Source organism: Limanda limanda, chromosome 10 (genome assembly GCF_963576545.1).
Source record: "Limanda limanda chromosome 10, fLimLim1.1, whole genome shotgun sequence".
Classification (NCBI taxonomy): Eukaryota; Metazoa; Chordata; class Actinopteri; order Pleuronectiformes; family Pleuronectidae; genus Limanda; species Limanda limanda.
The window spans coordinates 4,030,016-4,043,173 of NC_083645.1; the positions used below are offsets into that span (position 1 = coordinate 4,030,016).

The 13,158-nt window shown below is 40.7% G+C and overlaps 1 protein-coding gene across 1 annotated transcript; it reads left to right on the forward strand.

Moving 5' to 3' along the window:
* The first annotated feature begins 260 nt into the window (after nt 1-260).
* Nucleotides 261-1,944, forward strand: LOC133011372 (glutamate dehydrogenase, mitochondrial-like). Its single transcript, XM_061079100.1, has one exon. The coding sequence runs from the start codon at nt 276-278 to the stop codon at nt 1,902-1,904; it is 1,629 nt and encodes a 542-aa protein (XP_060935083.1). The 5' UTR covers nt 261-275; the 3' UTR covers nt 1,905-1,944.
* The last annotated feature ends 11,214 nt before the right edge of the window (nt 1,945-13,158 follow it).

Sequence of the window (13,158 nt, forward strand, 5' to 3'; positions counted from 1 at the left end):
ACAGCTCGTGTATCAAAGGATTATAGTCATGTTACTTTGATGTGGCTTGTACCAGGGCTTTCATCAGACCGACTCAAATTGAGATGAATGTCATCACAACAGATTAAAAGTTATTCACAGATTGATTTTTCGTCACATGGTGCAACAGTGGCACTCTGCCAGAAGACAGGAGTCTCTCTGCCCCCCCCCCCTCCCCTCTCTCCTGTCGTCACCCCACTGTTCCGGTCGCTTCGCTGCCCGGTTCTCTCCGGTTCTTCACGGTTCTTCCTCCAGTCATGTACCGGTACCTCGGGGAGCTGCTGACCCGCTCAGCGGGCAGCGCCCTGGCCTCTGGCTGCGTGGACTCCGCTCTCACTGCGACCGCCTCCCTGATGCGGGTCCGCCACTACGCCGACGCGGCCGACAAGCCCGACGACCCCAACTTCTTCCGCATGGTCGAGGGCTTCTTTGACCGCGGCGCCTCCATCGTGGAGGACAAGCTGGTGGAGGACATCAAGACCCGGGACACCCCCGAGCAGAAGAGGCACCGTGTGCGGGGCATCATGAGCATCATCAAGCCCTGCAACCACGTCCTGAGCGTGTCCTTCCCCATCAAGAGGGACAACGGGGAGTGGGAGGTGATTGAGGCGTACCGCGCCCAGCACAGCCAGCACAGGACGCCCTGCAAAGGAGGTATCCGTTACAGTACAGAGGTGTCTGTGGATGAGGTGAAAGCCCTGGCCTCTCTGATGACCTACAAGTGTGCCGTTGTCGATGTGCCGTTTGGGGGTGCCAAAGCTGGAGTGAAGATCAACCCCAAGAATTACTCTGATAATGAGCTGGAGAAGATTACAAGGAGATTCACCATTGAGCTGGCCAAGAAGGGATTCATTGGACCTGGCATCGATGTCCCTGCCCCAGACATGAGCACAGGAGAGAGGGAAATGTCCTGGATTGCCGACACATACGCCAACACCATTGCACACACTGACATCAACGCTCACGCATGTGTGACAGGAAAACCCATCAGCCAGGGAGGAATCCACGGACGTATCTCAGCCACTGGCCGTGGAGTTTTCCATGGTATTGAGAACTTCATGAATGAGGCGTCCTACATGAGCATGGTTGGTTTGACCCCTGGCGTCCAGGACAAGACCTTCGTCATCCAGGGCTTTGGTAATGTGGGTCTTCACTCCATGAGGTACCTGCACAGGTTTGGGGCCAAGTGTGTGGGCATCGGTGAGATCGATGGAGCCATCTACAACGCAGAAGGCATCGACCCCAAGCAGCTGGAGGACTACAAACTGCAACACGGCACCATTGTGGGCTTCCCAGGAGCCAAACCCTACGAAGGTAGCATTTTGGAAGCCGACTGCAACATCCTGATCCCTGCTGCTGGAGAAAAGCAGCTCAACCGTAATAATGCCCACAGAATCAAGGCCAAGATCATTGCTGAGGGTGCCAACGGTCCCACCACCCCAGAAGCCGACAAGATCTTCCTGGAGAATAACGTCATGGTTATCCCTGACCTGTACCTGAATGCTGGTGGTGTGACAGTGTCCTATTTCGAGTGGCTGAAGAATCTTAACCATGTCAGCTATGGAAGACTGACCTTCAAATATGAGAGGGACTCAAACTACCACCTGCTCATGTCTGTGCAGGAGAGTTTGGAGAGGAAGTTTGGCAAACAGGGGGGACCCATTCCCGTCGTACCGACTGCTGACTTCCAGGCCAGAGTCGCTGGTGCCTCTGAGAAGGACATTGTTCACTCTGGATTGGCCTACACCATGGAGAGATCTGCTCGGCAAATCATGCGCACAGCAAGCAAGCACAACCTGGGTCTGGACCTGCGGATGGCCGCCTATGTCAACGCCATCGAGAAAGTCTTCAAAGTCTACAACGAGGCGGGGCTCACCTTCACATAAACAGCAAATCACCACCCGCACCTCCTCCCCCTCTAGCCGCCTGCTATTGATCAGCCTCTCCTGGCATTTTACATCCATCACACAGCCTTCAGAACACATCACTGTTTAGGGCTGAGCTTTGGCTCTTTCTCTCCCACACATGCGCAGCGACACATTGGCCAGCCTGGTATTTACCCTGTGATCTTTGTGCCACCGATATACTGAAACTATATCTCTGCTTAAAGGTGACATCGTATGCCCATTTAACCACAGTTGATATGGTTCCTTGGGGTCTTAATGAAATGTCTGTAACATGTTTTGGTCAAAATACCACAAGGATCATTTAAAACAGCACCCTTTTTACCCGGTCTAAAACAGCCCTCCTCAGATTTACCTGTTTTGAGGGCCCCGCCCCCTTCTCACCCCTCACCCCTCTCATGGAGGTTTAGGACATAACGTTTTTACCTCCATTAATTAGCCTGTGTTTGAATGTGTTCTTACTACAGAATGCATTCAACATCTATAGGGCAGATTATGGGCCTCTACGTCTTAGAGGAATAGAGCAGTAAGTTGTTTTTTTTTTATGCATGAGATATCAGTCACTTCTGCAATACAAATATGACTGAGGAATAAAATACAATAAATTAATCTTCCCTCTGTATTACTTTGCTAACTGCTCATCTTACACGTGTCAATTGTTGACATGTTACATATCAAACACTAAAAGCACACAACTGTTTCTATACACTTTTATTGTCAGAAAGATTGCTAGAAAGAATGCCACATAGCTTTTTAAACATAGTTATTAAATGTACTGACTGGGACAGAGGTAATGCATACAAAAAATACCAAGTATAATAAAAACATTGATTATAAAAATACACTGTGTGCCATCAGTAGCCATACTGTAAACAAAGGAACACTTTATATTTGTGTGTCACCTTTTATTCTGTAAATACAATGTAAACTTTGCTCAGCCGTTACAGGTATTTGGTGTACAGAAGCTTTATTAGCTGGTGTTGGGGCTATCTGGGCTGGAGAATCAGAGTGGTCCTGCTCTCCTGCGTGGTTCTCCAGATACGCAGAGCGTTCCCTGATGCTCAGGGAAGTTATACAGGGTTCAGACCTGCCCTTGATTGAACCTCGACACATAGCTGGCTATAACTTCCTGCTTGTCAGGTTTCTCATACTTGGCAGAGAGATCCTCATGGTATTGAGATCTTCCGCACCTCATTCACATATGGGGCCGGGTCCTGCAAAACCTCGTGAAAGATGAGGTCCAACAGGTTATCCATGTAATATGTAATACAAATCGGAAAAAAGTTGTAAATTTTGCACTTTTTTGTATTTATTATTTTCTTTTTATAATTATTTTGTAATTATATTATTCTATTTATCGTGAAGACCATTTAAAGACAGCAGTTAATTGATATGTTATATATGTTTCACATACTGTTTGTACGTTGTTTGACTTTTTTAAGTGTACATTGTTTGGCTTGGTGGGATTTTAAATAAAGTCTGTGAGACTCACGGAAGGTTGCATCTGCTTTCACCGGCTTTGCTGTGCACTCGCCCTTCTTATATTTTGGGAAGCTCACTCTAAATAGCAGCTCACCAGTTGAACTTGTTGCTTGGGGACGGCCAGCATTTTCATTGAAATGCAGGGCTGCCAGGTAGAGTCTTTGGGGAGAAAATAATATTATTAAGAGCATGTGTGTATGTATAATAAATAATAGGTATACATTTCTTTGAAAAAATAATCGTACTGTTACCTGCATAACATTCCAAGAAAAGAAAAGACAACGTTTTTGGGTGCAAAACGCAGAATGACGCTATGGAAAGACTCGAACGACGAGGTCTGGTAGTGAGGGCTCAGCTTCCCCACATCATTCAGAACCCTCTTGTTAGTCAACACCTTCTCTAATCTGCAGAAGGCTGGTATCCCTGTAAAAAAAGGGGGAAAAATTATGGCATTTGTTATTTGGTTTGTTTTATATATATATATAAACACAAGCCTTACCTTTGCAATGCAAATTTGGTGAACATACCTGCTGTCAACCATTTGCTCTTGTCCCTAGAAGTGTTTTGCGGATGCAAACACTGGGGGAAAACAGGGTCTTCATGGGAGTGGCTGTCTTGGACATGGTTGAGGATGGAGGTCCACTTTGCCACTCTCTCTGGCCCTGATGTTGACATAGCGGCTGTCCAGTAGATGTGGTTTTTTATGCTGCGAAGCCACTTCTTCAGTTTCACACATTCTTTGTCCTGGGAAATCTTGACCAGTTTTTTGTACAGACATAAAAATAAAATGTTAGTCATGCACAGACACATTATCATCATCATCATTATTTATTTAGGGAGAATTGACTGAGCACAGGGCTCTTTTGCAGCAATGCCCTAATTGAGGGTACATAATACAGATGAACAATAAATAAACAAACCATAACAAAACAGACAAAATAAATAAACAGAACACATTATACAACTTAGAAATTAAGTATTAAAATATATATTATATTACAGTATATATATAAAAAACTAAATTAATCCCCATATAAGTTCTAAATAATGTTCCAAACAGGGCATGCCTTCAATGTATTGTGTGAGTTAGTGAATTAATTAAAAAATTGCCAATTAGTTGAACTTTCTGCTCTGGTTTTAGAATAAGGAAATCACCAGTTTATACTAATTATTGATGTGCTCCACAACCTTGATAATGAACAAACAAAAACACCAGTTCTCAGCCAATGACTCTGCCTCTGTCTGGAGAGGGCTTAGGCTGATTACACATCTAACGACTCACTTCTAACCCTACAGACAGACTCCTGTGGATAATCGTTTGTCATTGTTTAGATGCGCTAATTCTCCAGCCCTGTAACTATTTACAGGATCTGTAAGCTAGAGCTGTGTTGTACTTTTTCAACAACATCTTGTTGAAGCAATATTGCTATGCACTTTCTGCTGCATGACCTAACCTACTGAGACTCTCAAGTTGGCAGTTCTGAATAAACAGATTATCATCACCAGTCGTCATGAGTTCCCTGCATACTCTTGACTCAAGACATACTGCTTTTCCATCTGAAATTTGCCATGGAAATATGACACATTTTCAATAACTTTGTTAAGTTTCGATTTGGAGTTTATGTTACTCACCTGAACCAGCTGCAGATCTATAATAGTGTTGGTCCTTAGGTCCATCACCGTGTAACTTGGCACAATGTCCTTCAATAATAGATGTAATTAGTTATTATTTTACTTTATAAGTCATTTCACATGGCATTGTATGATTTGTTGTTCCACAAATACAGATGATAATATTCTATGTTCAATTAATTACTACAAGTGAATTAAGTTGTGAATTAAGGTAAAGTCCATTAACAATTACCTTCTCCAGTATGAAGAAAGATTGAACTTACAGTGTGGGCACTTTTGTTCTACAGAGAGGAATGTTCCAACCCTTCTTGTTTGCACATCTGTCCCCCGCCGACACACAAGACACACCTGAAACAGCTCCAGGAGGCAGTTTTCATCGACAATATATTTGGGTGTCTAATGAACAGGGTTGGAAGATTCCATTCTATTAGAAAGACAAAGATTTCACCAAAAGGCTGCAACAGCTAAAATAAGTGTAGGATGGTAATCCATCTGATTATTAAAATGTTTAGAGTAAATATTGAGTCACTCACGTCACATCTGCTGACTCAGTCAAGACTGTGACCGAATCATCAGGATCATAGGTTGCCATTTCCGACATCATATCTGTGCGAAGCGGAGTTTTCCGCTGTGAAGGCAACCAAAACGAAATGACGGAGTAGACTGGACATCAGCAACACACTTCGGGTGTAATTGTCACTATTAGCCCTAGATGGGGCCGCCTTGTTGCTGAGAAACAGGAGCTTTCACTGATTCAGCGTTGTGGTTAGTTATATTTTTCATGCACTTTATAGTTGTTTTTTATTAGTGATTGATTCGTTGTTACTCACTGTTGTGTTGTTTCACATTTATTATTATTATATTTAGAAAATACCCCAGTTTTTATGCTAGTCGTATATCATTATATTTTGTCATATTTATCTACCTCTAGTGACATCGGTTTAATGTTTTTTAATTAAGGAATTCATTTGTAATTTTGAATAAATTGTTAATTAGCAGCCTCGAATTAATTATTGCGTGGCCACGTATTAATAATTCGAACGAATCACAATATAATTATTTAACGAATTATCAAGATGACGCCCGTGCACGCCTTGATGGTAAGCAACCTCTGTGCGCTTTGAAAAAAAATTAAATCTACCGATGTAACCAGAGGGCCTCCGTAGCGATGCTCCGTAGCCACACCTTTAAGGCCGGTCCAAGGGAATATTTTCTGACATACAACCCGTCCGTAGCAGAAAAAAAGGTTCTGGACCGCTGCTCTAGAGTGCATCACTGACCGTTCTGTACCGTTCAAGCTGCGCTAACGAGACAAAAATGTCTCTCCACATTATAAAAAAGAAATATGACTCTGAAAATAGGTAGTTCAAAAATGAATGGACAGAGACATACGTATTTATTACTGTGGATAGTAGGAACTCGGTATGTTTAATCTGCAATGAGTGCCTCGCCGTGTGTAAAGAGTACCACCGCCTCCGCGGCTCCGTGATCAGCGCCCCGAGGCCAGGACATCATCCACTTCCTCCTTCCGGAATTCGCACTACGACGGTCGCGCACGAAACCCCGCGAAGCAACACGAAGTAAGAGGCATATGTCTGGGCAGAGTCTAGTTTTATAATTAGCGTGTTTTATTTGAGTGTACTGTTAGAGAAAGACCGCCGTGTCGATCTTATTGTGAAAAGCGCGCGGTGACGATCCGGCGCTTCCTGTTTGATTCGTGTTCCCGTCAGGCCGGTCTCGCTGAGGAGTGAATCTGTTAACAGACACCTCTCACGTAGCTGGTTTTGCCGGCTTCACTGTGATCACATCGCCTCTGACGGCGTGTTTAAGATCATCTCCGATCTATGTTACTGCATGTTTCTCTCTCTCTCTCTTTTGTTCTCTCACATCCGCCGACAGGCACATCCTCGCCCGCACACACACACAGGCATATTGCATATAGCCATCCTGATATCAAGGGGCCCTGAACGCACCTCGGCGCTAGAGCTAAGCTAAGACAAAGAACCCCCTTTGTCCTCTCTCAGCCTTTGTCTCACGAGTGTTTAAGTCGGACATCTTTGACCATCATGGCTCTAAGCCCTCGACGCCATTCGGCGCTAAAGCTAAGCTAAGATAAAGAATCCCTTTTGTCCTCACTCAGCCTTTGTCTCACGTGTGTTCAAGTCGGCCATCTTTGACCATCCTGGCTCTAAGCCCTCGACGCCATTTGGCGCTAAAGCTAAGCTAAGATAAAGAATCCCTTTTGTCCTCACTCAGCCTTTGTCTCACGTGTGTTCAAGTCGGCCATCTTGACCATCCTGACTCTAAGCCACTTTGTCCGGCGGCCATCGACTGTAATACACATCGAGGCCCGCCCTCCATTCAGGACTCTAAACTTCTTAGGCGACTCCGCCATCTTGAGTTGTAGTCCTGGCGTATTACATCACCAATTTTGTAGTCAAACCCCAGGGTTAAGCCGGCCCTCTTAAGATTCGTGAGTCATCGACCCCCCTTCTTCCTCTCTCACACACACACACACACAGACACACACACACACACATAAACATACACACACAGCCTTATCAGAAGTATTGCAGTGTGATTAAATGTGATGAATGTGCTGCGACTGTATTAGATATAGTGGATTGTGTTAAGTGAAGAATCATTTGGAACAATATTGACTTTTATATCTTTTTAATAAATCCTTTTTATACTTAAAGTACTTGCATTTTGTGATTATTTGTGCATGTTATTGTGAACACAGTTCCCTAACCCTAACCCTATAGCCAGTGCTCGAACTTACCCTTCATTGTTAATTAAATAATCATTAATATTAACTATTGAGATTATTGATTTAACTTTATCAGATGAGACTGATATTTTATAGACTCACTTGTTGGTCCCTGTAACCAGGGTGGTGCCCCTTTTCGAGTATTAACATATATAGTATTATTCTGATTGATAATTTTATTGTTTTTGACTAATTATTTCATTATTTTTGGTTGATAACCGTATCATTGTTAATTGATAGCTTGTACTCTCTAATTTATAATTACTTGTTTTTCAGTAATAGTTTGTTATTCATTGATTGATTATTCTTAAGTTTTCATTAATTATTTGATTATTCTTAATTGATAACTTTATTATTCTCAAATTAATGATTTAATAATTCTTAATTGTTAAACTTCCTAATTTACTCATTAATGGTTTTATTGTTATTTGATTACTGATCATCTTCAATTAATAATCTAATTATTTTTAAATAAATAATCTTCATTGTTTCAATAATCATATTCCATGATTATTGATAATTAGCCAACGTCGAGTCCCCCTTCTATTGCACAACGAGAGCCGAAACAAGCTCGACCGAGACTTTCAAAAGTCTGGGAATATTTTACCACCAAACCAAATAAAAAAGTACAATGTAGCATCTACAAAACGGAATTAGCATTTCATAGCAGCACCACGGCAATGCATGAACATTTGAAACGGAAGCATCCTGGAGCCACCAAGTCTTCTCCTGATGGGTAAGTTTAAATTAACCTCCTGAGTAACGTTAGCCTTGTTAACTTATCGTAAGGTTTACGCTTACATGTTGAAAAACAGAACGTTTCATGGAGGATGCTTGCTAACGCTATTTGATTATGTTAAGTGCAATGTAGTAAATCAGTGAATTATCAGAGTAGCCTGTCTCTTCGTTCGTTCTGAATAGGGTTGCAAAATTCCGGGAATATTCAAAGTCAGATTCATGAAAACCTGGAAATGTGTTCTTAAACCACCAAAGTGTTCTTAGCTGTGCACTGATTCTTAAAATCACGTCTACAGCCGTATGCCTAGTGCATTCTGGGTAATGCAGTTCACTTAATCTGCACATAACACACTGTGTTTTTCCGCCCCTTTGCAACCCTAGTTCTGAAAAGTTAACCTCCTCCACTTAGCATTCTTCAAACAAAAGATTGTGGAAAAAAATAATTTTATATCAACACAATTAAGAGAGATCTGCTCTAGCATAATACAAAACTATGATACTGTAGCCTACAACGTGATAATTAAAGCTTTGTGTTTTTTTCTCTTTTTCTTTTAGTTCTAAGCAAAGGCTTGTGGACGAGTTTGCCCTGAAGAGAGGCTCATGCACCCCTCAGATGGCATAATGGGAAATAATCCATAGCAACTTTGCACTTTAATTTGTATTACAATTTTGTTTGTTTATTATGATGTTTAAATGTTTACACAACTTGTTCCTGAAATACATTTGAAGTTCAAATTCCAACATTTTGAGTCATTATTTTAATGGGAAATAATCCATAGCAATTTTGCACTTTAATTTGTATTACACTTTTGTTTGTTTATTATGATGCTTAAATGTTTACACAACTTGTTCCTGAAATACATTTGAAGTTCAAATTCCAACATTTTGAGTCATTATTTAAATTTGCTATGGGAAATAATCGTTAGATTAGTCAATTAATCAAAAAAATATTCGATAGATTAATCGTTTACCAAAATAATCGTTAGTTGCAGCCCTACTGAACATAAAGATTTACTTATTCACAATGACATTAGATGGCTTAGCAAAGGAAACGCATTGAAACGTTTTTGTGAGCTAAGAGGAAATTCTGGTGTTTCTCTGATCTTCAAAGTTGAAAAAAGCTGGCAAGTTTCTGTCTCTGATGGAAAATGATGAGTTTAATGCCACTGTTTTTTGAGCGATATTTTCCACCATTTGAATCAACTCAACTTGGAGTTGCAGGGCAGGGATAAAACAGCCGCTGAGCTTGTTGAGAAGCTTCATGCTTTTCAAAGGAAGCTCTCACTTTTCTCTGTTGATCTTTGTCCCTGGAAGATGCTCCACTTCCCCACATTGAGGAGATCTGGCCTACAAATAACAGAAATGATGTCAGGCTTCATTGACTCGTTGAAAAACAACTTTGCCTCAAGGTTTCATGATTTTAGCATCCCCAGTGGCATTATGACATTTGTAAAGGATCCTTTCTCTGTGAACGTTCAATCTGACTTTGCATTGAAAGGAAAGGAGCTTTTATCCTCTGTGGATGAGGGGTCTTTACAACTGGAAACCATTGACATTCAGTCATCAGGTGACTTGCGGCAGTCATGGCAGCAGGCAGGTTTTGAAAAATTCTGGACCCATGAAGTCAGCTGTGAGAAATTTCCACACTCAAGGAATCTTGCACTTTTTGTTCTGATAATGTTTGTTTCAACATACACTTGTGAGTCATCATTCTCACACATAAATGCCATTAAAACTCACAATCGCATATCCCTTGCTGACCAGCATCTACATGACTGCATGCGCATTGCCCTGACAACTTATAAACCTGACTTCACTGCTCTTGCTAAGTAAATTCTAAACAACTGATACAGTTCACCTGAACTGAGTGATTCATTTTGAAACACATTTCTTGATAGACTACCATGCACTTTTAAGTTGTTGCAATTCTATTCAGTTCCATGCAATGCACTTTGTTGGTGGAGATACATTTGATTCTGCCTGTCACTCAAATCTCCTATGCGTCCTCTTGGGCATATGTTGTAAAGCTTTTACAAAATAAATTATATTGACTCCTTCAGTATGTTGTTGTTATTTCTTGTTACCGTGATCACTCATATCCTCCGGCCCCTGACTTTGCCTAAGTTTCAAAAACCGGCCCCAGCTCCAAACTAATTGAAGAGCCCTGACCTAGACTATGTGCCACAGGGTCAAGCTGGAGTTGTGGGCGTGTCTAGAAATCAAGCTCTTAGATGAAGAAGACTCCTTGGAAGAGATCGGTCTGATGAGTCCTCTGAAAAGGAAACTCAGACCCAGGCCAATAGATTGAGTAAAAAGGGGTCTTACTGGAATGACCCAAGTGTGTAAACTTGATGTAGTAATACAAAAACTATTTTAGTTCAAAAATGAAGACAGAAAAAATGATTTGTGGTAATCAAAAACAAGATATTTTAATGAATACTCTCTAAGATTAAATGATTAAATAAATAGATTTGAAAAGATATAGCAAAGAAGCACAGCCATGCATGAAATAACATACGAAATGAATACGGGTCATTTTGACCCATATTGTGCCTTAGAAGGGTAGTGATACAAAAATGATTTTTATTGAAAAAGTTAAAAAGGACAAATGAAAATAAGAATTTGTGATGATCAAAAACAAGTTAATTGAGGAATTCCTGGAATTCTGAATGATTAAATAAATTTATTGCAAAGATATTTACAATTAAAACTCCATCGGGTCATTTTTGACCCATGTGTGTAAACTTGATGTAAAAATACAAAAAAAATAGTTTAGTTCATAAATTGAGAAAGATCAAATGAAAATAATGGTTTGTGGTAATCAAGAGCAAGATATTTAATGAATACTTTGAATATTAAATGATGAAATAAATTGATTTCCAAAAATATAGCGTCAATACATGTTGTAGGTCAATACAATTGGGACATTTCCTCAAACCGTGTCAACGGCGGAAACCCAAATTTCAGAAGCTTGTACAATGCTTAAAGACTGATGCAAGTAAAGTCACGAGGATTGGAAACGTTGCTTACATCAATGATGAGGAATTTCACATAGGGGACGGGAGCCATCATACTGCAGTCTTCTTGGGGCTGAGAGGAGATGGCTCTGAACTTGCAATTAAGATAATGTGTAAAACCAAGTTTCCAGAGCTGAAGAATGAGAAATTACTTCTGCGAATTCCAAAACTGCACCATCGCTGTGTTGTGCAGTGTGTTGACTTTGCAGAAGATAGGCACTATGGATATCTTTTTTTTGGACTTTGTGAACGCAACCTGGATGAGCATACCAGAAGCAAGGATGACCGTCTGCGTCGAAAGGATCTCGTCTCTGACCTCCTTCACAGTTTGAGGGCACTTCATTGTCAAAAGCCACAAATTCTCCACCGAAATCTCTCACCAACGAATGTTTTGATCGGTAAATAAAGGAGACAAATACATAGAACAATGTTATTCACTGAAGCTGTTTTCAAACGTGAACTCTGGAAAATGTCAGGTACACTGAGTCCTGACACTTGACAGAATTTGCCTTTCACATACAGACAGGAGATTATTCGGGTCTGACTTGTCAGGTCAGACACCAGGAAAATGTCCAAAGCATTCAGGTGATGGGTGGCATCAGGCTACATCCATGTATTGTTTTTGTAATAAATCATGTTATTACTACTTTGTGACGTCTACGAATTAGATAGAGTACTTTATTCATCCCCGAAAGCAAAAAAGAATTGTCTTTTTTGTTATAACTGAACTGTGACTTGTGAATTTAAGCTAATTGCGTATAGATAAACTGTGATTGTTTTTACTTACTTATCAAATTACATTTTATTTATTTCCTTAGTGATTATTTGAGTTGTCTACAATGGGGAAGTGAAGGGCATTATGTCAATGAGTGTCCCCATGAAAACAGCAAACTTCCATCAGACCCAAGAGAAACAAAATCAAGTTCAACTTGTAATAGTAAGAAAGTGGTATTAAACACAACAAGATTAGGACACTTGTGGCCTACATTCCATGTGATTCCACATAATTCAAACCATTCAGTATCAACAAACACATTAAGAAAGAGAATTAAATGTAAGAGCAGCTCTACATCAGCAAATCTTTACAGTGTTTGTTTATGTTTTCCGTTGCAGAAAAGGAGTCTGGCCGTAAGGAAAAGGTCAGAAGGCTATTCCCAGAAACCATTGAAAAACCAAAGGACCAGATGGCCGAGGACTGGTTAAGAACACGATGTCAAATTAAATGCAGCAAGGTGTTGATTGTTCATGGTTCTACCTGCGCCTGTTGGAGAGGGAGGCTCAAATTGATTGTTCACGGTTCTGTACTTTTGGCTGTGAGGAAGTTTTTCACTCTAAATACTTGAAATGTTATTTTCTGAGATTGAGCTACAGTCTTCCAAAATGTTCCAGTAAAACAGTTAGAAAATGACCAGTGGTCCTTCCACTATAACGTTCAGTGCAAGAGTGAGTGAGAAGACTGAGGGCTCCTCTTTTTATAGGCTTCCTCTCACAGACTCCTCCCCCTTGACTATTCCACTGTGATCCTATAATTATATAACTGAATAAAAATTAAATTATTTATATATATTATCATTCATGATACTGTGTATCTATGAAT

What these genes read in the sequence shown, in the direction of transcription:
- LOC133011372 (XM_061079100.1), top strand. Translation starts at nt 276, where the DNA reads ATGTACCGGTACCTCGGGGAGCTGCTGACCCGCTCAGCGGGCAGCGCC.